We start from the raw sequence: 25,433 nt of genomic DNA, 5'->3' as shown, positions 1-25,433 counted from the left end.
ACCTGTCACAGCCTGCCTTTTTACCCTCATTCCACTAAAGCTCCTGCCAGCAAAATCATCAATAACTTCCATACTGCCAAGTTCAATGGACACTTTTTAGTTTAACACACTGTACTCTTTCCTTCTGAAACAGTCTCTTTCTTCAGCTTCTCTTACACTTTGTCTAGTTTCATCCCCAAGGTCCTTAGTGGCATTTTTTCATCCAAACTTTGTTGATATTCTTCAGGACTCCATTCTGGATCCTCTTCTGTCTGTCTCTAAACTGTTGTCCTGATAATCACATCTATTCCTGAAACTTTAAATATTACCTGTATGCTGATAACTCCAAAATGTATTCACATATATGTAAGTATGTAAAAACAGCACCAACCATTCTTCTGAGATCTAGATTTGCTTATCTAATTGTAGGTGTCTCAAAAACATCTTAACGTGTTTGCTCTTTCTTTTGTTATTCTTTTTTTTTAATTGAAAAATAAAAGTTGTATATATTTAAGTTGTACAATATGTTTTGAGATGTCTATATACATTGTGGAATGGCTAAATTAAGCTAATTAACATACGTATTACCTCATACTTATCTCTACATTTTTCACTTTGCTCGTGTAATCATTTGCAAACATGTACACATAAATGTATATACCCAGCCAGATTCCTTTTTTCTTCTTTTTTTTTTTTTTTGAGATGGAGTCTCACTCTTGCCAGGCTAGAGTGCAGTGGCATGATCTTGGCTCACCGCAACCTCCGTCTCCCAGGTTCAAGAGATTCTCCTGCTTAGCCTCCCAAGTAGCTGAGACTGCAGGCATGCACCACCACACTCAGCTAATTTTTGTATTTTTAGTAGAGACGGGCTTTCACCATGTTGGCCAGGATGGTCTTGATCTCAACCTCGTGATCTGGCCGCCTCGGTCTCTTACAGTGCTGGGATTACAGGCGTGAGCCACTGCACCCAGCCAATTCCCTTTTTTCTTATACCATATGCCTAATCCACCAACAAATACAATAAATAAGTTGGCTTCAATTTGAACATATCTCTAGAATCTATTTCCTAGCACCTTGACCACTATTGCCTTGATGCACACCATTATTATGTGTCATCATCCAAGACTATCATAATAGTTTTCTAAGTTATCAATGTCTATGCTCCACAAAACTACCAGAGTGATCCTTAAAATGTCATGTCATTCCACTGCTACAAATACCTCTCTTTGGTTTTGCAAAGCACAAATACTCAGAAATTAAAAACTAAAGTCTGATATTATCTGGATACTTCTCATCTATATCGCTTGTAGCCTCAGTCACACTAATCTAACCACACTGGTCTGTTTAATCATACCAAGCACCCTACTGCCACCTCAGGGCCTTTGAATCTGCTATTTTTACTGCTTAGAATTATCTCTACCCCAACCTCCAAAACTCACAAGGCTTCCTCCCTTATCTCTATTATCACTTTAAATATCCCTCTACAGAGAAGCCTTCCATAACCATCCTATATAAAACAGAACTACTCTATAACTCTCTCTCTCTTCTAAGCTACTTTACTTTAATCTTCTACTTTACTATATATTTTTACTGTCCACTTTCTTTGTATTATCCCAAGCTAACTTATATAGTACCTTATTCTTAACATTCCCACCACCACCCTTGCCCTAACCCTTCCAAAATTTCTCAGAGCTTTTTAGTATTCATTATCCAGAGTAATTAAAAGCCCATCTTCTCCAGAAGAAATGTTAGAATAAACTAATAAGTTGAAGTTTTTTGTTTTTTGTTTTATTTTCGAGGTTATTTATTTTGAGTTTTGCTCTTGTAGCCCAGGCTGGAGTGCAATGGCACAATCTCGGCTCACCGCAACCTTCACCTCCCAGGTTCAAGCGATTCTCCTACCTCAGCCTCCCAAGTAGCTGGGATTACAGGCATGCGCCACTATGCTCGGCTAATTTTTGCATTTTTAGTAGAGACGGGATTTCACCATATTGGTCAGGCTGGTCTTGAACTCCTGACCTCCCGTGATCTTCAGCCTCCCAAAGTGCTGGGATTATAGGCATGAACAACCGCACCCGGCCATAAGTAAAGTTCTACCTCTTGCAATAACTTTGCCTTGCCTTAAAGCTACTAAACATGACCTACCATTCCATGACCTGAAGTGTTCAATTACAACTTCTTCTAATTTCTTTAACTTTGGATGACTATAAACAAATTTTTTATTTTTATCTCCTGGAAAAAAACAAAAATATCAATTAAAAAAAAATTTTTTTCCATATTCAATTACACTAGTGTATATTAAAGTTATCTTTTCCAATGCATATGTTGAACTTTAAAAAAAATTTTTTTTAAATTTAAACCAGAGGTAACATCTAGGTAGCACATAAGTCTTACTGTAAAATGAACTTTGAACTTTCATAAAAATTTCATTCTGAGAGAACCTAAACAGGAACCAGCAGCAAACCAAAAATATATTTTAAACTATAAATCAGGTTTTGATAGTTCTGAGAATTTTCACTACCACTAATAACTACTAACATCTGTTATATGTTCAAAGTTTAAACATTGTTTAAAGCATATAAACTTTAAACTTGTATATATTAATCTTAACTTTAAAAATGAAATAGTTACACATTTAACAGATCTGTTGCTACAAAATATAAATAATTATAGACATTTGCATCAAAGGAGCAAAATTTCAAAATTAACTGTGATTAAGAAACACAATGCAATACATAATTTTAAAAGAAAAACCAGACCTTGTTGGATAGCAGAAACACTATCTGCTGAAGTACCACGTGTATGTGCAAACATACACTCTAGATGATTATAGAGCTTCATGAAGTCTTCATTTCGGCCAAGTTCATTTTTTGACCGTGTCATCCCTTCAGAAATTAAGAAAAGGTTTTCCAAATAAATAATAATAAAACCGATAAAATGTATTATTTATTAAAAAGAAATTAAACTTTAGCAATGAATGTAAGTTTTTCAAGTGTAAACATGAAAACCAGCAACTTTTTGTAGTTCTACATTCATTTATGTATTAATGAATGGTTTCCTTTTCTCCAGGAATTTATTAAAAACAAAGAAACATGGCCATTTGTTAATTACTCCAGTGCTTTTTAAAATAAATCATTTTTAAGTAATCTAAACTTTTTGTCTTTTTATTTTGGTTTTTTTGAGACAGTCTCGCTCTGTTGCCCAGGCTGAAGTGCAGCAGCCTAATCTTGACTCAAGGCAACCTCTGCCTCTCGGGTTCAAGCGATTCTCCCGCCTCAGCCTCTTGAGTAGCTGGGATTACAGGTGTGCACCACCACACCCGGCTAATTTTTGTATTTTTATTAGAGACAGGGTTTCACCACGTTGGCCAGGCTGGTCTTGAACTCCTGACCTCAAGTGATCCATCCATCTCGGCTTCCCAAAGTGCTGGGATTACAGGCATGAGCCACTGTGCCCAGCCCTTCAATGTCTTTAGCCAAAATAATACATGTCATTATTTCTTTAAACAATTTGATATAATTTACCTTTAGTTCCATCCATAATTCCACACAGGAAGAAATATAATGATCTCAGTCCCATTTGCTGCAATAATTCATAACCATGATATAAACTAATACAAATAGCAAACTCTCCCTCGATTATGCCTTGTTGTATTCCCTAGAAAAACAGCATATGTCAAATTTAACCAGAGAAATAAATGAACATACACGCTCCATGCCCAAGTTGTCAGGCCATAGTCAGTGTAACATTTATAATATAATCCAAATGATCATAATAATCATTCCCTTCTATACTGCTATAACTGACTGGTTATTAAATGTCATCTTACAGGATGTTGCTATGGAAAGGTACCAATGTATTTTTTATGTAAAATCTGCCCCCTTTTTTTTAAATTAAAGATTAAACTGGAAACTTACATTTTAAAAATAAGTAAAGGAGAAAAAAATTATACTGTTTTTCTTTACAGGTAAATTAATTGGCAGTATATAGATATATTTGTTCTTTCAAAACTATACAGTAAGCATCTACTACATGTCAAGCACTGAGCTAGACACAATGGAAATGGGAAATAAGTTAGATATGGCCTATCCTCATGCATGTTACTGGCAAAAATACAAATATTTAATCAGACTGTTTTAATGCCAATATTTAATACCAAGTTTAGGTGCCATGAAAATATCTGATACTGAGCCCCAGAAACTTATTCTAAGCACATTACTTGCACAATTCACTTAATCTTAGTATCTAGCAGGTAGCTACTATTGTTATGCTAATTTTACAGATGAGGAAGCTCATACAAGCTGTAAGTAGCAGAACCACTATTTAGACCCAGGAATTTTGGCTAAGAGGCCTTGTGCTTTCAACCACTACTCTCGTGGAAAAATGAAGGACACATTCCTTTATGGAGGTACATGGTATGTGTACCTATCTGATAAGATAGTTTTTAAGGACAGCATGGAGAACATATTCTAATTATTTTTCTTTGAGATGAAGCCTACTGTTTTCTAACATTTTTAGTAGCATTTAACCTTTGGACCTAGTTTGACAGACATTTTCCTATCCATTTATTTTTTTCCAATGCAGGTTAGAAACAAGAAGCTTGCTGTGATGCTTCCTTTAAACTCTGGTATTGAGAATAAGAATAAATGTTCTGTGTCTAAAATTCAGTTACCATCTACCCTCTCATGGCCTTGCGACTTTACAAAATAAATGGACTTAAAGACAAATTCTTCATTAAAAGTTAAAAAGAAAGGTTGGGCACTGTGGTTCACATCTGTAATCTTTGGGATTACACTCTGGGAGGCCAAGACAGGCGGATCACCTGATGTCAGGAGGTTGAGACTAGCCTGGCCAACATGGTGAAACCCTCTCTCTACTAAAAATACAAAAATTAGTCAGGCATGGTGATGCGTGCTTGTAGTCCCAGCTACTAGGGAGGCTGAGGCATGAGAGTCACTTGAACCTGAAAGGCAGAGGTTACAGTGAGCCAAGGTCATGCCACTGCACTCCAGCTTGGGCAATAGAGCGAGATTCTGTCTCAAAAAAAAAAAAAAAAAGAAAGAAAGAAAAAGTTAAAAGGTAAAATTTATCTTAATACAAATCATTACATTGTATTCTTGCCAGGTTTTTTTCATGCTTTTATAAACTATATAAACATTTCTGATTTTTTTTTTTTTTTTTTGAGACAGGTCTAACTCTGTCACCTAGGCTAGAATTCAATGCTAAAATCACAGCTCACTGCAGCCTCGACCACCCAGCCTCAAGCAATCCTACCCTGCCTCAGGCTCCTGAGTAGGTACATACCACCACACTTGGCTATTTTTTTTTTTAACATTTGTAGAGACAGGATCTCACTATGTTGCCCAGGCTGGTCTTGAACTCCAGGGCTCAAGTGATCCTCCCACTTTTGCCTCCCAAAGTGTTGGGATTACAGGCATCAGCCACTGTGTTCAGCCTCATTTTTTGATGAGCTAATAGGTACCCAAAAAATCAGTACCTATGTTTTATCCTGGCTTTAGGTGAAAATTTAATCTGTCATCAAAATTTATTTAAAAATACCTACCACAATATTCGGAGATGGGTTTTTCCTAAATTGATCTCTTGCCAGAATTATCTGGTATTTTGTTAGATTTGGGATATCCCTTCTCATCAAAACATTCCTCTGAATCAAAGAATGAGCAAATGATTCCAAAATCTGCAAATTTAAAAGCAATCTAGTTTAAGCTTGCTCTATGTCCTTTTTCAAGTACAATCATTTTCTCACATATTAAAATAGGAATTATATATTTAATAAGGTTTGCCTTACAATGAATGTTTAAGTAAACTCAGCAATGATAACATTTAAAACTACTTGACATCTATCCCCAAATAATATCCATATAAAAATCAACATGAGCAATTATTATATACAACTATAATTTAAGAACACATTTGTTAATTTGTTTATTTCTTTTTTTTTTTTTTTTTGAGACAGAGTCTCGCTCTGTTGCCTAGGCTGGAGTGCAGTGGCACGACCTTGGCTCACTGCAAGCTCCGCCTCCTGGGTTCACGCCATTCTCCTGCCTCAGTCTCCCGAGTAGCTGGGACTACAGGCGCCCGCCACCTCGCCCGGCTAATTTTTTGTATTTTTAGTAGAGACGGGGTTTCTCCGTGTTAGCCAGGATGGTCTCAATCTCCTGACCTTGTGATCCGCCCATCTCGGCCTCCCAAAGTGCTGGGATTACAGGCTTGAGCCACCGCGCCCGGCCCTAATCTGTTTATTTCTTAACTCCTCTCTCCCTCAACCTACACACACTGTAATCTAAGTGTAAGTACCATGAAAGAAGACCTTTGATTTCTTCACTGTTACAGCCTCAGTACCTAGACCAGTTTGGCACTTAGGTCCTCAGCAGATACTTGTAGAGTAGTTTGTAAAGTACTGAATAAATTGAAATGTCTTGAGTATATTTAATTTTACTCACTGACTCATTTTTTTCAACAAATATTTATTAAGCACCTACTATGTAACAAGCACTATTCTAAATGCTGGGGATAGTGTGGCTAAGACAAATAAAGTCACTGCTCCCATATAATTTACATTCCAAAGGAGAGAACCAAAGAATAAAGAAGCGAATAAAGAAAGCAGATCATTTAGATTATAACAAATGCATTTAAGAATCTAAAACACAATAATGCTGTAGAGTCTTTGAGAGGAAAGGGATCATTATTAAATAAGGTGAACAAAGACCTCTCTTTGAGGAGAGAACATTTGAGTTTACATGTGAATGATGAGGTATGTCTACCCTGTGAGGTTCTAAGGACAAAGGATTCCGGAGAGAGAAGTCAGCAAACAAAAAGGTCCTGAGGCAGAAATGAGCTTAATGGCACAAAAGGAGACCGATAGATGAAGACCTACTAGAGCAGTATGTAATTGTTTAAATTTTTGCCTAATTTGTATTTTCTAAACTATGGCTAGTTTAATACAGTATTTTCCTCCCTTCCAACTTTGTTGATCATACTGCCTAATAAGGCACTCTAAAAATACCAACAAAATTAAATTACATTTGTATATGATTATAAGAATTATCATATTTACGTTGTTATAAATGGAATGATTTTCAATTAAAAGCGCACTAATATCAAAGAGACGATTACAAAAAGACTTTGCCACATCTTAACTCAATAATGCTTAGAATTTTGTTACAAATAATTTAAAAACAAAAAACAAGCTGTATTACTACAAAACGTCTCTTAAGAAAGACTTATTATAGATTAAGTGACAGATAACTTTTTGGTTATCTATTCCTGTAACCATCTTTAATCCATGGCAATGAAAATGTGAAAACATGTTGTTCTACCATGACACTAAGTATGAACTGCAGAAAAACAATGTGTTACCTCAAATTCCTCCCAGTGAAAACGACAATTGTCTAAGCAGGTCCTCAACAGCTATAATATTGACATTTGGGCCAGATAATTCTTTGTTGTGGGGTTGCTGTCCTATCCGTTGTAGGATGTTTAGCTGCTTCCTGGCCTCCACATACTAGATGCCAATAATAACTCCACATTTCACCTCTTGCCTTCCCCTTCTATCCTGTCTTTTTGTTGTTATTGTTGTAAGAACCAAAAATGTGTCAAGTCATTCCCAAATGTTGCCAGGTAGGTGAAATAATTCCCAGTTGCAAAGCACTGCTGTATAAAGGATCAGGGAGGACAATAGTGAAAATATATTTCATTACAAAGAAACCTCTGAGGACCGGGCACATGGTGGCTTACACCTGTAATCCCAGCACTTTGGGAGATCAAAGCAGGAGAATCACTTGAGGTCAGGAGTTAAAGACCAACTTGGCCAACAAAGCGAAACCTCGTCTCCACTAAAAAATAGAAAAATTAGCCAGATGTGGTAGCATGCGCCTGTAATCCCAGCTACTTGGGAGGCTGAGGAGAATCGCTTGAACCGGGCAGGTGGAAGCTGCAGTGAGTGAGCCGAACCGAACAAAAAAAAACCAAAAAGAAAACAAAGAAACTTCTGGCTGAATCTCAGCATGTGTTCGTGTTACGGGTGTGTGCACTCTGTGAAAATTCACTGAGCTTTGTCTACTTTCGCTGTTTGTGTGTGTGTGTATGTGTGCACATGTTCTATATTCCAGTTAAAAGGTTTACTTAAAAAAATACAAAACCATGTAAGGCTTTTATTTGCTTTACAAATGGCCCGTCTTTTGTATTTTCCCTTTCAATAATAGTTTGCTAATAAATACAAAACACGGTGCTCATTCCAAAAAATTTAACTTCAAAGAATTTTTTCAACATATCAATTATATAAAAATAAGTATATTATCACATCCAAATCCTGTTAGCTGAAATAATTAAATTACCAATTTATTTATGAAATCCTAAATGTCATAAAAATGGCTTACCTGGATATAGGTCTTTTGGATGGCTGCAAGTTCTTCACCAAGTGGAACAATAAGCTTTTCAACTTTTCTTTCATAAGAATACGCCAAAATATCTGGAGAATCTTCAGAACGAAGCTCTATCTGCCCAATTAGCAGGTTAGTAATAACTTGTTGCACAGCCTATGCGAAATCAATTAAGTATGATTATAAATTACATTACATGTTAAAGTTTTTTAGTTTAAGTCACTAACAGAAATAAAATAGCAGTAAAATTTTGAAAGAAGCACCAGAAATTTATATCATTAAATACCAAAAAAGAAAGAAGACAAGCCTATAAGAAAAGTACATCAGAAGTAACACAACAGGTGAAAAGTGCTTCTGAAACATCTTTTCCCCACACAGACCTTCAAGCAAAGCATCTGAGAAATAAGAATACTGTAAATGTCCAAAAAGTTCCTCAAATGTAGTTTGGTACTTTCCAAATACAGTCTTTATAAAGACTCAGACAAAAATTTCAGATTAGCAATACTAAATCAATTATTGATAAATTAGTAGAATATTTTCCATTTAACTCAACATATATTATGTGAATACATTTCCAGGGCTAAATTTCACGTACCCAAAGCTTATAAAGAGACTTCATTGTAAAATTAGGAAACTGGAGAAAAAACATATAATCTGTTAGTGTAAACAACTACTGTACCAGAAGACTATGGGACTGACAGTGCAGTTAACAATTAAAAAGAAAAAAAAACAAAACAAAACAAAGAAAGAGGATCCTGAGAGTATCTAAAAATTAAAAGTTGTTTTGTTGTTGTTGTTGTTGTTGTTTTTTGAGACGAAGTCTCACTCTGTCACCCAGGCTGGAGCACAGTGGCATGATCTCGGCTCACTGCAACCTCTGCCTCCTGGGTTCAAGTGATTCTCCTGCCTCAGCCTCCCCAGCAGCTGGGATTACAGGCGCTTGCAACTATGCCCAGCTAATTTTTTGTGTTTTTAGTAGAGATGGGGTTTCACCATGTTGGTCAGGCTGGTCTCGAACTCTTGACCTCGTGATTCACCCACCTTGGCCTCCCAAAGTGCTGGGATTACAGGAGTGAAGCATCGTGTCCAGCTTTTTTTTTTTTTTTTTTGAGATGGAACCTCCCTCTGTCACCCAGGCTGGAGTGTAATGGTGCAATCTATCTTGGGTTACTGCAACCTCTGACTCCCAGGTTCAAGTGATTCTCCTGCCTCAGCCTCTCCAGTAGCTGGGACTACAGGCATATGTCACCACACCCAGCTAATTTTTGTATTTTCAGTACAGATGGGGTTTCACTATGTTGGCCTAATTGGTCTCCAACTGACCTCTGTGATCTGCCCACCTTGGCCTCCTAAAGTGCTGGGATTAAAGGTGTGAGCCATGGCACCCAAACAAAAATAGGAAGCCTTGTGGGTTTAGGCCAGGCAGCAGCTCCACGATCACAGAGCTGTGGGAGGCCAAGTTGGGAAGACTGCTTGAAGCCAGGAATTTGAAACCAGCCTGGGCAACATAGTGAGACCCCATATCTACAAAAAATGACAATTGCTGGTGAAGTGGCAAGCACCTGATGGAGTATCACTTGAACTCAGGAGTTCTAGGCTATAGTGAGTGAGCTACAGTTGCCACTGCATTTCAGCCTGAGTGACAGAGCAAGACCTTGTCTCTTGTCTCCAAAAAAAAAAAAGAAAGCCTGGAGGGCTGAATTTCAGGAAAACAAAACAAAACAAAACAAAACAAAACAAAACAGCCTAGGGTAAGAATCATATCTTAGCATTCCCAATACCTGGCAAAGTGCCCAATACAGCACACCATAATCATAATCACTGGGGGCCTTATGTATTCAAAATCTAGAGTACATTTGGGACCATTTTATAAAATTAAGCTTATTGCTTTTAATAGTTCATTCATGAAGGAAATACATGGGTAACTCCCACATGCCAGGCATTGAGTTAATGACAGAGGAATGACCAAAATTGGCATAATCCCTACATTCGTGTAGCTGATATTTTAGTGGCGCTGAAGGACCACAAATAATCAATATGCAAAAGAATGACAGATTATCACAAATGTTAAGAAGAAAATAACAAGACAGGGAAAACTGACAAGATAGCTTAGTACAACGGACCTTTCTGAAGGGATGGCATTTTTAAACTAACTGAAAAACATGAATGTTTAAACGAGGTCAGGGAGAAAACCAGAGATAGGATACAAATTTCTAAGCTCATCAAAAAAAGGATAGAAGAAAAAAGTCTTGCAGCTTGGGAGAGTTAAAAGCTATCACTGGAAGCATGGAGCGAGATGGAAATACAGATAATTGCCCACGCAGAACATCAAATCTGACAACTGTCTACACAAAAAAGCACCTTCATGAGAACCAAAAATCAACTGAGCAATCCCAGTACCTGGTATTCACTTCATATTGCTGAAAGAGGCACTGAAGAGGATAGGAAACACAACCTTTTTTTTTTTTTTTTTTAGATAGAGTCTCACTCGGTCACCCAGGCTGGAGTGCAGTGGCTCGATCTTGGCTCACTGCAAGCTCCGCCTCCCGGGTTCACGCCATTCTCCTGCCTCAGCCTCCTGAGTAGCTGAGACTACAGGCACCCACCACCACACCAAGCTAATTTTTTTATATCTTTAGTAGAGATGGGGTTTCACCATGTTAGCCAGGATGGTCTCGATCTCCTGACTTCGTATTCCACCTGCCTCGGCCTCCCAAAGTGCTGGGATTACAGGTGTGAACCACCGTGCCCGGCCAGGAAACATAATCTTGAATCATCAACACCACCCCTCCCTCATCCCCCAGAGGCCCTGTGGCGTGGAGAAAGAATCCAAGAACTCGGGAGAGGAAGAGTGCAGTTTCTGTGAGAGTATGCCTTGAACTAAGTGTTGCTCTGTCACAGTGAAAAGCAAAACGAAGTGGAACTCAGTGCTACCACAGAGGGAGCATTTAGACCAGCCCTAGCCAGAAGGGAATTCCCCACCCTAGTGGTTGGAACTTAACTTCCGGCAAGTGCTCTGGAGATGATGAACATGAGGGGCACATGACCTAGTGAGACACCAGCTGGGACAGTTAAAGGAGTGCTTGCACCACCCTTCATTCAACCCCAGGCTATGCAGCTCACAGAAATGAAAAGTGACTCCTTCCTTCTGCTTGAGGAAAAAAGAGGGAAGAGTAAAGAGGACTTTGTCTTGTATCCTGGATATCAGCTGAGCCACAATAGGATAGGGCAGAGTAGTGAGGTCTCCGTTCCAGACCCTAGCTCCCTGACAACTTTTCTATTCGTACCCTGGGCCGGAAGGAAACCCACTACCTTGAAGGGAAGAACCCAGTCCTAGCAAGATTCATCACTTGCTGACTAAAGAGCCCTTGGGCCCTAATAACCATCAGCCATACCCAGGTAATATGTCATAGGCCTTGGGTGAGACTCTGAGACATGCCAGCTTCAGGTGAGACCCAGCACATCTCTAGCAATGATGGCTATAATGAGAGACTACTTCTGCTTGAGAAAAGCAGAAGTAAAGGAGACTTTGTCTTACACCTTAGGTATCAGCTTGGCCACAGTGGGGTAGAGCAACAAATGGGCTCTTGGGGACCTGATTCCAGGCCTTGACTCTTGAACAGCATTTCTGAAACTGTCCCAGGCCAGAGGGGAACCCATTTCTCTGAAGGGTGAGTCCCAGGCCTGACAGCATTCAACACAAGCTGACTGAAGAGTCCTTGGGCCTTAAGTGAAAATCAGCAGTAGACTGGCGGTACACCCCATGGGCCTATGGTAGTGGTGGCCATGGGGAGAGGCTCCTCTGCCTGTGGAAAGAAAGAGTGAGAAGGATTTCATCTTGTGCTTTGAGTGCAAGCTTAGCTGCAGTAGTATAGAGCACAAGGTAGATTTCTAAGGTTTCTTACTCTAGTTCCTGGCTCCCAGATGGCATCTCTGGACTTGCCCAGGGCCTGGGGGAACTTGCTACCCTGAAAGAAAGGAGACAAGCCTGGCTGGCTTCAACCCTTTCTGATTGTAGAGCCTTAAGTAAACATAGACAGCAGGCAGGTAGTGGTGACAGCAGGCCATGAGTGAGACTCAGTGCTGTGGTAGCTTCAGGTCTTACCCAGTGCAGTCCCAGTGGTCATGGCCACAGGGCGGCTTGTGTTACCACACCCCCAGCTCCAGGTAGCTTAGCACAGAGAGAGAAACTGCATTTGTTTCTCTCTGAGACTCAGACAGTGCCTCTGAGTCTGCAAGAACTAAAATGTTAACTGCACTTGGCACGCTCCCTAATGGAAATACAGCTTAGATCACAACACACAAGTCCCTCTGAATACCCGGAAATCCTTCCCCCTAAAAAAGATGGGTACAAACAACCCCAGTCTGTGAAGACAATAAATACCTAACTCTTTATTATCCAGACACAGGTGAACATCCAAAAGCATCGAGACCATCGGGAAAATATGATCTCTCCAAATGAATTAAATAAGGTACCAGGAGATATGGGACCTTTCAGACAGTGAATTCAAAATAGCTGTTTTGAGAAAACCCAAGGAAATTCAAGATAACACAGAGAACGAATTCAGAATTCTCTCAGATAAATTTAGCAAAGAGATGGAAATAATTAAAAAGAATCAAGTACAAATTCTGGTGGTGAAAAATGCTATTGAGATGCTCAATAATCCAACAGAGTCTCTTAATATAAGCAGAATTCATCAAGTAGAAGAAAGAAATACTGAGCGTGAAGACAGGCTATATGAAAATACACAAAAGAGACAAAAAAAAAAAAAAGAAAAGAATAAAGAATGCCTGTAAGATGTGGAAAATAGCCTCAAAAAAGCAAATCTCAGAGTTATTGGCCTTAAAGAGGTGGTAGCGAGACAGACAGGGGTAGAAAGTTTATTCAGTGGGATAATAAAACTTCCCAAACCTAGAGAAAGATATCAATACTTAAGTACTAGAAGGATATAGATCACCAGGAAGACTTAACCCAAATAAATCTACCTCAAGGCATTTAATAATCAAACTCACAAAGGTCAAGGATAGAGAAGGGATCCTAAAAGCAGCAAGAGAAAAGAAACAACATACAATGGAGCTCCAATACATCTGGCAGCAGACTTTTCAGCAGAAACCTTCCAGGCCAGGAGAGAATGGCATGATATATTTAAAATACTGAAAGAAAAAAAAAATTACCCTAGAATAGTATATCCAGCAAAAATACCCTTCAAATATGAGGGGAAATAAAGACTTTCGCAGATAAACAAAAGCTGAGGGGTTTCATCAACACTAGACCTTTCTTACAAAAAAAAAAAAAAAATGCTACAGGGAATACTTTAAGTTCTGAAAGAAAGAATGTTAATGAGTAATAAGAAATCATCTGAAGGTACAAAACTCACTGGTAATAGTAAATACTTTAAAAAACACAGAATATTATAACACCGTAACTGTAGTGTATAAACTACTCATGTCCTAAGTAAAAAGACAAAAAGATGAACTGATCAAAAATAACTACAACATCTTTTCAAAACAAAAACAGTACAGTAAGATAAAAATACTGACAAAAAGATAAAAAGCAAGGAGAAAAAGTTAAGGTGTAGACTTCGTATTAGTTTTCTTTTTGCTTGCTTGTTTGTTTGTATAAGCAATCAGTGTTGTCAGCAATTTAAAATAATGGGTTACAGATATTATTTGCAAACCTCATGATAACCTAAAATCTAAAAACATACAACAGATACACAAAAAATAAAAGCAAGACACTAAAATGTACCACCAGAGAAAATTACCTTCACCAAAAGGGAGACAGGAAGGAAGGAAAGGAGGAAAGAAGAAAGAAAAAAACACAATACAACCAGAAAACAAACAACAAAATGGCAGGAGTAAGAGTTTACTTATCAATAAAAACATTGATTGGGAGGCCAAGGCGGGCAGATCATGAAGCCAGGAGATCGAGACCATCGTGGCAAACACGGTAAAACCTGGTCTCTACTAAAAATACAAAAAATTAGCCAGGCATGGTGGCAGGTGCCTGTCGTCCCAGCTACTCGGGAGACTGAGGCAGGAGAATGGCGTGAACCCGGGAGGTGGAGCTTGCAGTGAGCCGGGATTGCGCCACTGCACTCCAGCCTGGGTGACACAGCGAGACTCCGTCTCAAAAAATTAAATAAATAAATAAAAACAAAAACACTGAACGTAAACAAACTAAATTCTCCAATCAAAAGATCTAGAGTGGCTGAGCAGATGAAAAAATGAGACACAATGATCTGTTGCCTATAAGACACATACTTCACCTATAAAGATACCAACAGACTGAAAATAAAGGGATGGAAAAAAATATTCCATGCCAATAGAAACCAAAAAAGAGCAGAAGTAGCAATACTTACATCAGACAAAATAGATTTCAAGACAAAAACCATAAGAAAGGAGAAAGGAGATAATTATATAATGATAAAGGGGTCACTTCAGCAAGAGGATGTAACAGTTTTAAATATATATGCACCCAACATTGGAGTACCCAGATACATAAAACAAATACTAGAGCCTAAAGAGAGACATAGACCTCAATACAATAATAGCTGCAGACTTCACACCCCACTTTCAACATTGGACAGATCTTCCAGACAGAAAATCCACAAAGGAACATCAGACTTAATCTGCACTATAGACCAAATGGACCTAATATTTACAGAATATTTCCTCAACAGCTGCAGAATATATATTCTTCTCCTCAGCACTTGGATCATTCTCAAGAACAAACCATATATATGTTAGATCATAAAACAAACCTTAAAAAACATCTGAAAACAATGAAATAATATCAAATAACAAGAGGAATTTTGGAAACTATACAAACACATGGAAATCAAACAGTACACTCCCAAATGACCAGTGGGTCAATGAAGAAATTAAGAAGGAAATTAAAAAATTTCTTGAAACCAGATGACAATAGAAACACAACATATTAAAACTTACAAGAGACAATGAAACTAGTTCTGAGGGACAAGTTTATAGCTATTAAGTGCCCATATCAAAAAAGAAAAACTTCAAATAAATAACTTAACAGTGTATCTTAAAGAAGTAGAAAAGCAAGAACAAACCAAACCCAAAATTAGTAGAAGAAAATAAATAACAAAAATCAGAGCAGAAATAAATAAATTTGAAATGAAGAAAACAACACAAAAAAAATCAATGAAACAAAATGTTGGTTTTTTGGGGAAAAAAAAAATTGACAAAACTTTAGCCAGACTAACGATTAAAAAAAAAAAAAAAAAGAGAGAGAAGGCCCAAATAAAATCAGAGATAAAAAGGACACATTACAATCTATACTACAGAAACTCAAAGGACCATTAGTGGCTACTATGAGCAACTATATGCCAATAAATTGGAAAACTTAGAAGAAATGAATAAACTCCTAGAAACATACAACCTACCAAGATTGAACCATGAAGAAATCCAAAATCTGAACAAACAAAATAGATGAAGAGGTAATACTTCCAAACTCATTATACAAGGCTAGAGTATTACCCTGACACCGAAACTAGATAAAGACACATCAAAAAGAGAAAATTACAAGCCAATATCCCAGATGAATATTGATGCAAAAATCATCAACAAACCATATTCCACAATATGATAAAAAAAAATTCATTATGACCAAGTGGGATTTGTCCCAGGGATGCAAGGATAGTTCAACATACAAAAATCAGTCAATGTGATACATCATACCAACAAAATGAAGGACAAAGAGCATATAATCATTTCAATTGATGCTGAAAAATATTTGATAAAATTCAACATCCCTTCATGATAAAAACTCTCAAAAAATTGAGGGTAGAAGGAACATATCTCAACATAATAAAAGTAATATATGACAAACTCATAGCTAGTATTGTACCGAATGGGGAAAAACTGAAAGTCTTTTCTCTACAATCTTCAACAGGACAAAGATGTCCAGTTTCAATACTGTTATGCAACATAGTACTAGAAGTCCTAGCTAGTGTAATCAGACAAGAGAAAGAAATAAAGGGCAACCAAACTGAAAAGGAAGAAGTCAAAGTATCCTTGCTTGCAGATGATATGATCTTATATTTGGAAAAACCTAAAGACTCCATCAAAAAAACTATTAAAACTAATAAGAAAATTCAGTAAAGTTGCAAGATACAAAACCAACGAACAAAAATCAATAGCATTTCTACATGCCAACAGTGAACAATCTGAAAAAGAAATCAAGAAAGTGATTCCATTTACAATAGCCACAAATAAAACAAAATGCCTAACAATAAACTTACCCAAAGAAGTGACAGAGCTCTACAATGAAAACTAAGAAACACTAATGCAAGAAATTGATGAGGACACAAGAAAAGGGAAAGATATTCTATGTTCATGGATTGGAAGAATCAATATTGTTAAAATGTCCATACTACCCAAAGCAATCTACAGATTCAATGTAATCTCTCTCTCTCTCTTTCTCTCTCTCTGTTTCTCTCTCTTGTTATCTCTATCAAAATCCCAATGACATTCTTCACAGAAATAGGAAAAACAGTCCTAAAATGTATATGGAGGCCAGGTGTGATAGCTTATGCTTGTAATCCCAGCACTTTGGGAGGCTGAGGTGGGCGGATTGCTTGAGCCCAGGAGTTTGAGAACAGCCTGGGTAACATGGTGAAACCCGATCTTTACAGAAAAAAGCAAAAAAACTTAGCCAGGCATGGTGTTGCAGACCTGTAGTCCCAGCTACATGGGAGGCTGAGGCAGGAGGATTGATTAAGCCCAGAGGCTGAGGCTGCAGTGAGCCATGACTGTGCCACTGCACTCCAGTCTGGGCTACAGAATGAGACCCTGTCTCAAAAGCAAATAAATAGTCAGAATATATAAGGAGCTCAAGTAATTCTATAGTAAAAAGTTTAATAATCTGAAAAATGGGCAAAGTATCTGAATAGACTTTTCTTCAAAAGAAGACATACAAATGGCACAGGTATATGAAAAGGTGTTCAGTATCACTGATTGTCAGAGAAAGGCAAACCAAAACTACAATGAGATATCACCTCACCCCATTTAAAATGGCTTTTATCAAGAAGACATGCAATAACAAATACTGGTGAGGATGTGGAGAAAAAGGAAGCCTCATACACTGCTGGTGGGAATGTAAATTAGTATGATCACTATTTGGAGTGATCAGTTTGGAGGTTCCTCAGGGAACTAAAAATAGAGCGACCATGTGATCCAGCAATCCCACTGCTTGGTATATACCCAAAAGAAAGAAAATCAGTATTATCAAAGAGATATTTGCACTCCCATGTTCATTGCAGCATGATTCATAATAGCCAACATTTGGGAGCAACCTAAGTGTCCATCAACATGCGAATGTTTGGATAAATAAACTGTGGTACATACATACAATGGAGTAATACTCAGTCATTTAAAAAAAAACATGAGATACTGGCATTTTGCAACAACATAGATGAACTGGAGATCATTATGTTAAGTAAAATAAGCCAGGCACAAAAAGACAAACTTCACCTGTTCTAACTTTTTAGTGGGAGCTAAAAATTAAAGTAATTGAACTCATAGAGATAGAGAGTAGAAGGATGGTTACAGAGGCTGGGAAGAGGGGGGGGGAGGTGGGTAGGAGGGGGGATCCTATGTTAATGTGTACAAAAAAATAGAATAAATAAGATCCAATATTTGATAGCACAATAGGGTGACTATAGTCAATAATAAGTGTACATTTTAAAATAACGAAAAGAGTGTAACTGGATTGTTTGTAACAAAAAGGATAAACGCTTAAGGTGATGGATATCCCATTACTCTGATGTGATTATTATGCATCGCATGCCTGTATCAAAATATCTCATATATACCATAAATATATATACCTTCTATGTACCCATAAAAATAAAAATTTTTTTTTAAGAAGGCTGTCACAGAATGTATCCAATAAAATCCTTACTCAATATGGAAGACTGTTCAGAGCGACTAAAATCAAAATGTTATAGGACAGGTCTCAAAATCTGCATTTTTACCATTCTTCAATAAAGGAAACCAGAACTTCCCAGAGAAATGGTTGATTCCATGGCTAGGCCGAAAAGATATTAAAAGAGTATAATGTATCTTATGATGTCAGAAAGTTGCAGAAGCATTAAAAAAAAAAAAAAAAAGGGGGTGGCAAGGTGTGGTGGCTCATGCTTATAATCCCAGCACTTTGGGAGGCTGAGACAGGTGGATCACTTGAGCCCAGGAGTTTGAGACCAGCAGTTCTAGACCAGCTTGGGCAACACGGGGAGACTCTGTGTCTACAAATGATACAAAAATTTGCTGGGTGTGGTGGCACGCACCTGTAGTCCCAGCTCCTCAAGAGGCTGACATGGGAGAATCACCTGAGCCTGAGAAATTTAGCTGTAGTGAGTATTATTGTGCACTGCCCTCCAGCCTGGAGAACTCAGTGAGACCCTATTTAAAAAAAAAAAAAAAAAAAAAAAGTGCATGTCTAAAGGACACAGGACCTTGAAGGAGGTCCTAATGGCCAAAGCTGGAACAATCTTAATAAAATTGACAAAATAGTATTGGACTGTGGCCCATAGAAGGAAAAAAGCTCTTTATTGCAGAAGAATTCAAATTAATGAATGTAAAAGAGAGAAAGAATGATTAGGCAAATACCACAACAATAATTGTTGCAAGCCAAGAACCAACATCAGATGATAAAACAGGATTATTTACACAGTCTCAAAGTATTTCCCCCACAAGATAGTTATTAATTACAAAGGGAGTAACAGTAATTTTACAATGAAGAAACCAAGAAGACATCATCTTAACTAAGTCAAGATTAACAATACAAGTAAAAAGGCAAACCATCGTCATGTATTCCCTGATAGGATATGCTGAGAAAGGTACAGCATCACTTCTGGATTATTGTTAGCAAATGCGTAACGCCACCACATCATGAGAAAACATCAGACTAACCCAAATTCAGGGATATTCTACAAAAGACCTGGCACCTACTCTTCAAAAGCATCAAGGCCATGGAAAACAAGGAAAAAGAGGAACCGTGCGGGCGCAGTGGCTCACACCTGTAATCACAGCACTTTGGGAGGCTGGGGCGGGTGGATCTCAAGGTCAGGAGTTCGAGACCAGCCTGGCCAACATAGTGAAACCTCATCTCTACTAAAAATACAAAAAATTAGCCAGGTGTGGTGGCAGGCGACTAATCCCAGCTACCCAGGAGGCTGAGGCAGGAGAATCGCTTGAACTCGGGAGGTGGAGGTTGCAGTGAGCTGAGATCATGCCATTGTACTCCAGCTCAGGCAATGGTGTGAGACTTCATCTCAAAAAAAAAAAAGAAAAAAGAAAAAAGAAAAGAAAAGAGAGGAATCATCACAGATTAGAAGGGACTAATAAGCCATGACAACACAATGTGAGATCACAGCAGAAAAGTACATCAGTGGGAAAACTGGCAAAATTCAGACAAGATCTGCAGATTAGTTACTGGTATACCAATGCTAATTTTCTGGCTTTGATAATTTTATTATCGTTATATGATACGTTAACATTAGGGGAAGATGGGAGAGGACCAAAACAAGACTTCAATTTTTGCAATTTTTCTGGAAATCTAAAGTTATTTCAAAATAAAACTTTAAAAAACTGAAAACGGTAACAATTTTTAAAAATCATTTTACTATTTGAAAATACCTGCATTTTTAACAGGTTTTAGGGATTCTTATGCACACTGAAGTCTGAAAACTACTAATTTAATGAAACTCCTGGGCTCAGTGTAGTGGCTCACACCTGTAATCCCAGCACTTTGGGAGGCTGAGGCGGGCGGATCACCTGAGGTCTGGAGTTGGAGACCAGCTGGCCAACATGGTGAAATCCCATGTCTACTTAAAATACAAAAATTAGCCAGGCGTGGTGGTGGTGGATGCCTGTAATCCCAGCTACTTGGGAGGGTGAGGTAGGAGAATCGCTTGAATCTGGGAGGCGCAGGTTGCAGTGAGCCAAGGTCATGCCATTCCACTCCAGCCTGGGTAACAACAGCGAAACTCCATCAAAAAAAAAAAAAAAAGAAAGGGAAGGAAAGGGAAGGAAAGGGAAGGAAAGGGAAGGAAAGGGAAGGAAAGGGAAGGAAAGGGAAGGAAAGGGAAGGAAAGGGAAGGAAAGGGAAGGAAAGGGAAGGAAAGGGAAGGAAAGGGAAGGAAAGGGAAGGAAAGGAAAGGAAAGGAAAGGAAAGGAAAGGAAAAGGAAAGGAAAGGAAAGGAGGGGAAGGTAAGCGAAGGGAAAGTGAAGGGAAAGGGGAAGGGGAAAGGACCGGGGACAGGGAAGGGAAGGGGGAGCGGGGAAGAGAATGGAGCAGAACAGAGGGGAGGGGATGGGAGGGGAGAGGGGAGAGGGGAGAGGAGGGGAGTCCTACAACTACTGGAAAAAAGCTAAGCAGGTTGCAGGAAATGTTGTAGTTCTCATGTCAAACTAGATAAATACTACAATGGAAAACTGATCTGGCCCCATATGATTTGGATTATTTATTTATTTATTTATTTATTTATTTATTTTTGAGAAGGAGCCTCGCTCTGTCCCCCTGGCTGGTGTACAGTGGCTCAATCTCTGCTCACTGCAAGCTCCGCCTCCCGGGTTCAAGCCATTCTCCTGCCTCAGCCTCCTGAGTAGCTGGGACTACAGGTGCCCGCCACCACGCCCAGCTAATTTTTTCTATTTTTAGTAGAGCCGGGGTTTCACTGTGTTAACCAGGATGGTCTCTATCTCCTGACTTTGTGATCCGCCCGCCTTGGCCTCCCAAAGTGCTGGGATTACGGGTCTTGCTCCGTCACCAAGGCAGCAACACAGTGGTGACCATAGCTAACTTCAGCCTCGATCTCCTAAGCTCAAGCTATCTTCCTGACTCAGCCTCTGGAGTAGTTGGGACTACAGATGTGTGCCACCATGCTCCACTATTTTTTAAATTTTTTGTAGAGATACGTCTCACCATGTTGCCCAGGCTGGTCTGGAATTCCTGGCTTCAACTGATCCTCCCACCTCCACCTCCCAAAGCACTAGGATTACAGGTGTGACCCACTGCACCTGGCCAAAAGTTTTATTTTCTTAACTGTAATAAATGGAAAAACATTTTACTTACCTTTATATCACTACCTGGTGTGGCACTTAGAGCCAAGATTCTAAAGTGATTTGTATATTTGACTAGTTCTCTTACAACCTTAAGAAAAAAAAAAGTTGTTTAGTTTCATCTGTTCAATGCAAAAATAACAGTGGTTCTGTTAAACTACCTATTATACATGTTCCCTTATCATTATTCCTTAATCAGTATATTGATGGTCTAGTGAGTGAACCACCACCAGTTATGTTATCTGAAGAGCAAATGATTTAGGTTTATACTCTATGCTGATCAGGAACACAGTACGGCTTCTTCTACAGAAAAAACTGTAACATCAAAGCCAAATACAGAGGCAAATCAAAATACTCAAAGGGGCTGGGCACAGTGGCTCATGCTTGTAATCCCAACACTTTTGGGAGGCCAAGTGGGGTGGATCACTTTGACTCAAGAGTTCAAGACCAGCCTGGGCAACACGGTGAAACCCGGTCTCTCCAAAGGAAAAAAAAAAACTCAAAGGGCTGCTTTAAGGTCAAATAGAAGAGGAAGAAAGTTCAGTTTCCATTGTCTGGGCCACAGTTCAGCCTTACAGCTATATCCATATGCACACTTGACAGATTAAGATAAACCTTAATAGATAAAACTGAGCAAAATTTTAAATAGCAATATGAAATTCTATTTGAAATTTTGTGAAAGATTTTTTTAAGTTAGATTTTATGGAAAACTCACAATTGAAAAAAAAAAAAATTTAGAGACAGGGTCTTACTCTGTCGCCCAGGCTGGAGCATAGTGATGACATCCATCATAGCTCACTGCAGCCTCAAACTCTGGGGGGGCTCAAGTGATCCTACTGCCTTGGCCTCCCAAGCAGCTGGGGCTAAAGGTATGTGCCAGCAGGCCTGGCTAATTTTTTCACTTTTTGTAGAGGCAGGGTCACCCTATGTTGCCTAGGCTGGTCTTGAACTCCTGACTTCAAGTGATCCCTGGCATTGGCCTTCCAAAGCGCTGGGATTACAGGTTCAAGCCACTGCGTCCAGCTCACAATATATAAATTAAGTGTATTCATTAAAAAATATAGTCATTTGAGGCAATTTTTAAAATCTAAATATCTTTTTAAATCCTAAAACATTTCCTCAGTAGTACCAAATCACCATCTGCACTTCCTGGTTTGAACTCAACAACCACTTCTAGTATGATTAATACTGATAATTTGCCAGATTCCCAAATACCACTTCACATAAAGCCCCAGTATAGAGGAAAATGCACTTTCAAAGTAGACTGATTTGCAGGAACAGCTCTCAGTATACCATAGGTCCCAAATTAAACACAGGATTAAACAATAAAACCAGATTATTCAAAAATCACTCCAATTTCAACCCAAGACAAAAACAAATTCAATGAGACTAACACTGAATCTTGATTAATACTGATATTGTTTATCGAGTTTTTAAAAATATGGTACAGATTGCATATGAAGACATAACATTATACTTATTATTCTTCAGAAACAAGTAAAATTATAATTAAAAACTGATGCAAGACAAAATATCCCTAGTGACCATTTTCAGTTTAGCTTAATGCTAGAAGTGATGGTCCTTACATATCATAGAAAGATTTTTGAAAAGTCACGAGTGCAGTAAGGAAGACAAAAAGACAGCTTACTGGATTGATGCTTTTAAAAATCTGTTTTGTATGATAGCCAAAATTCAAAGTGTTCTTTCAGATTGTGAGGCAGTTTTGAGTGAAATCATTTTATTGTTATATGGCACATGTATCAATATGCCTTCCAGAACTCTTATACATGAAAAGTAAGCCAAATACATTACTTCTTTTCAGGAGGAATTCTCAAGCACCTTGTAGAAGAGGAAATGGTGGTGTGTGCTTCATGGAGCAGGTGTGCCTATTGGAATATTTATCTGGAATATTCAATGTAGTGTAAGCTGTCAGGGCTGTCTGATCATTAATTAAGTCAATGCATGTTTTATTGTATTGATAAAGCCTTGCTATTAAAAAAAAATCATCTAATGCCTAGAAATGTTTTGAAAATAAAATAATTACCAGCTAAATCTTCAAAACATATTCCATACAGTTGGAATCAAAAAAAAATTTTTAAGTGTTTTATTATTTCATTTCATTTTTGTAGACATAAGGTCTCACTATGCTGCCCAGGCTGATCTCAAACTCCTGGCCTCAAGATAAAAGTTTTTAAATGCCCCTCTCAGGTGGAAATTTTTAACATGCTGTGTATTAACTTAATTCGGAATGATACAAATAAGTGGAAAAATATATTATATTCATTTCCTGAATATAATTAGGAAGATCAACTATTAAAAAAAATGACAATTATCCCTAATACAGAGATATAATAAAATAACATTTATAGTCCCCAAAGAAATGACTATACAAATTCAAAAACTGGCAGTGAAATTCATGTCTTTGCCCTAAATGAAATTAACTTTTCCTACCTTTTCCCTCTTTTATTCTTGCTCTATAATCTCCTCCTATCATCACCAGCTACTATAGTTTTAACTACCATCTATATGTTTATAATTTCCAAATCTGTATCCCTACCTCAGAACTCTCCAGCAAGATCCATACTTCTATCAATATCACCTAATGAATATCTACAGCTGAATTCCTCATAGACACCTCAAACTCAACACATCTAAACCATCTTTCCACATTCCCCTAAACCTGCTCTCCATTCAGAACTCACAGTCTTCAGTTTTCCAAGTCAGAAATCTGGAAGTCATCCTACATCCCTTCTACCCCTCATTAGATACCCTGTCTTTAGCCTTCTTCTCTCTAATCTCTTTCAAATCTTAAGTGTTATCCCAGCTAAATATTTTTTAATGAGTCCCCACCACCTTTATCCACTATGGCCTACAAAGGTTTTCAAACTGTTAAGCATAAAATATTAATGACCCGGCCCTTAAGTAGAAGAGGCAAGGTCCCCCTTAATAGAAGAGGGAAACAGAGAGTCAGTTTCATTCAGTGCAAAGATATGAATGATGTTTACAACCACATCCCACTACTTCATCTTATTTTATATTCCTGGAGTACTCAACTGGAAGGCACTGTGTTAGGTATGTGGCATACATCATGTCATTATTTTACCTAGCCGCCAAGAAAAGACATCGTATATCCACTACCAATCTTTATTAATTTCAAAACTCCATTCATACCCTATTTTAGATCCCTGTCCCAGCCATGACTAGGCTCTTATGATCTATATCTGACACTAATTATCTGGTTAGTCTTAAAAAAGAAAAAGAAAACAACAATAACAGCAAAAAGCAGTGGAGACACTGATTTGAATGGATGACAGAAAGTACAGATATTCTTTATCACCATCTGTTGAGATAATAGACGTAAAGGCTTTTTATAATATTCTCAATAACTTCCATCCCACTAGTAACTATTCGCCAAAATACTCTTTAACAGTACAGTTACACTACAAAATACCGTTTAACAAAATTATTACCTGGCAATAGGCATAGTTTCCGAGAGCTTTATGAGCTTCATCAATAACTAAACACTTTATTTCAGCAGCGGGACAAGCTCCTCTAGAAAGGTCATTTACCATGACCTGAGGTGTAAGAAAAAGGACTCTCTTACTGCACCATATTTCCTTCCTGGTGAAAGCTTGTGTAGACCCTGAAAATAAAAGTGACATTCTACATTCTAAACTTCAGACTGTTATCTATAAAATATAAATAGTCTGGCCTTTTCAGAAGGCAAACATGCTTTGGTAATATTAAGAGAAAAATAATTTGACAATTAATCGGAATGCTACATTTTAAAGTTCTGGTGTGGTCCAAATATCAAAGCTGGCACTTATCTAGGACTACAACCAAATTATCTTTAGAAAATTCCGACCAAATGGCATAATATTTGAAGAGAGGCAATTTCTTCAACTGAGAAATCTTTTTCAGGAAGAATGCCAGGAAACACCATGTTCAGTTACCCATGGGGTATAC

General features: G+C 38.1%; 1 protein-coding gene across 7 annotated transcripts in view; it reads right to left on the bottom strand.

The window, feature by feature from the left end:
* Window positions 1–25,433, bottom strand: part of FANCM (FA complementation group M) — a 70,800-nt gene that overhangs the window by 44,366 nt on the left and 1,001 nt on the right. For 4 of the 7 annotated variants that reach the window (XM_007986594.3, XM_007986596.3, XM_007986595.3 and 1 more), the window contains exons 2-8: window positions 24,938–25,110; window positions 21,481–21,558; window positions 8,376–8,534; window positions 5,543–5,674; window positions 3,504–3,636; window positions 2,739–2,864; window positions 2,125–2,211 (exon numbers count right to left, since the gene is read on the bottom strand). In XM_007986594.3, the coding sequence (XP_007984785.2) occupies window positions 2,125–2,211; window positions 2,739–2,864; window positions 3,504–3,636; window positions 5,543–5,674; window positions 8,376–8,534; window positions 21,481–21,558; window positions 24,938–25,110 (888 nt within the window). Of the gene's footprint in view, window positions 1–2,124; window positions 2,212–2,738; window positions 2,865–3,503; window positions 3,637–5,542; window positions 5,675–8,375; window positions 8,535–21,480; window positions 21,559–24,937; window positions 25,111–25,433 lie in introns of those variants that run through there. The other 3 variants (XM_007986597.3, XM_007986601.3, XM_073010961.1) reach the window with 3 other exon arrangements.

This window comes from Chlorocebus sabaeus, chromosome 24 (genome assembly GCF_047675955.1).
Source record: "Chlorocebus sabaeus isolate Y175 chromosome 24, mChlSab1.0.hap1, whole genome shotgun sequence".
In the NCBI taxonomy this organism is placed as follows: domain Eukaryota; kingdom Metazoa; phylum Chordata; class Mammalia; order Primates; family Cercopithecidae; genus Chlorocebus; species Chlorocebus sabaeus.
Note: the sequence above shows the minus strand (reverse complement) of the source record. Positions and strands in the feature narration are given on the sequence as shown.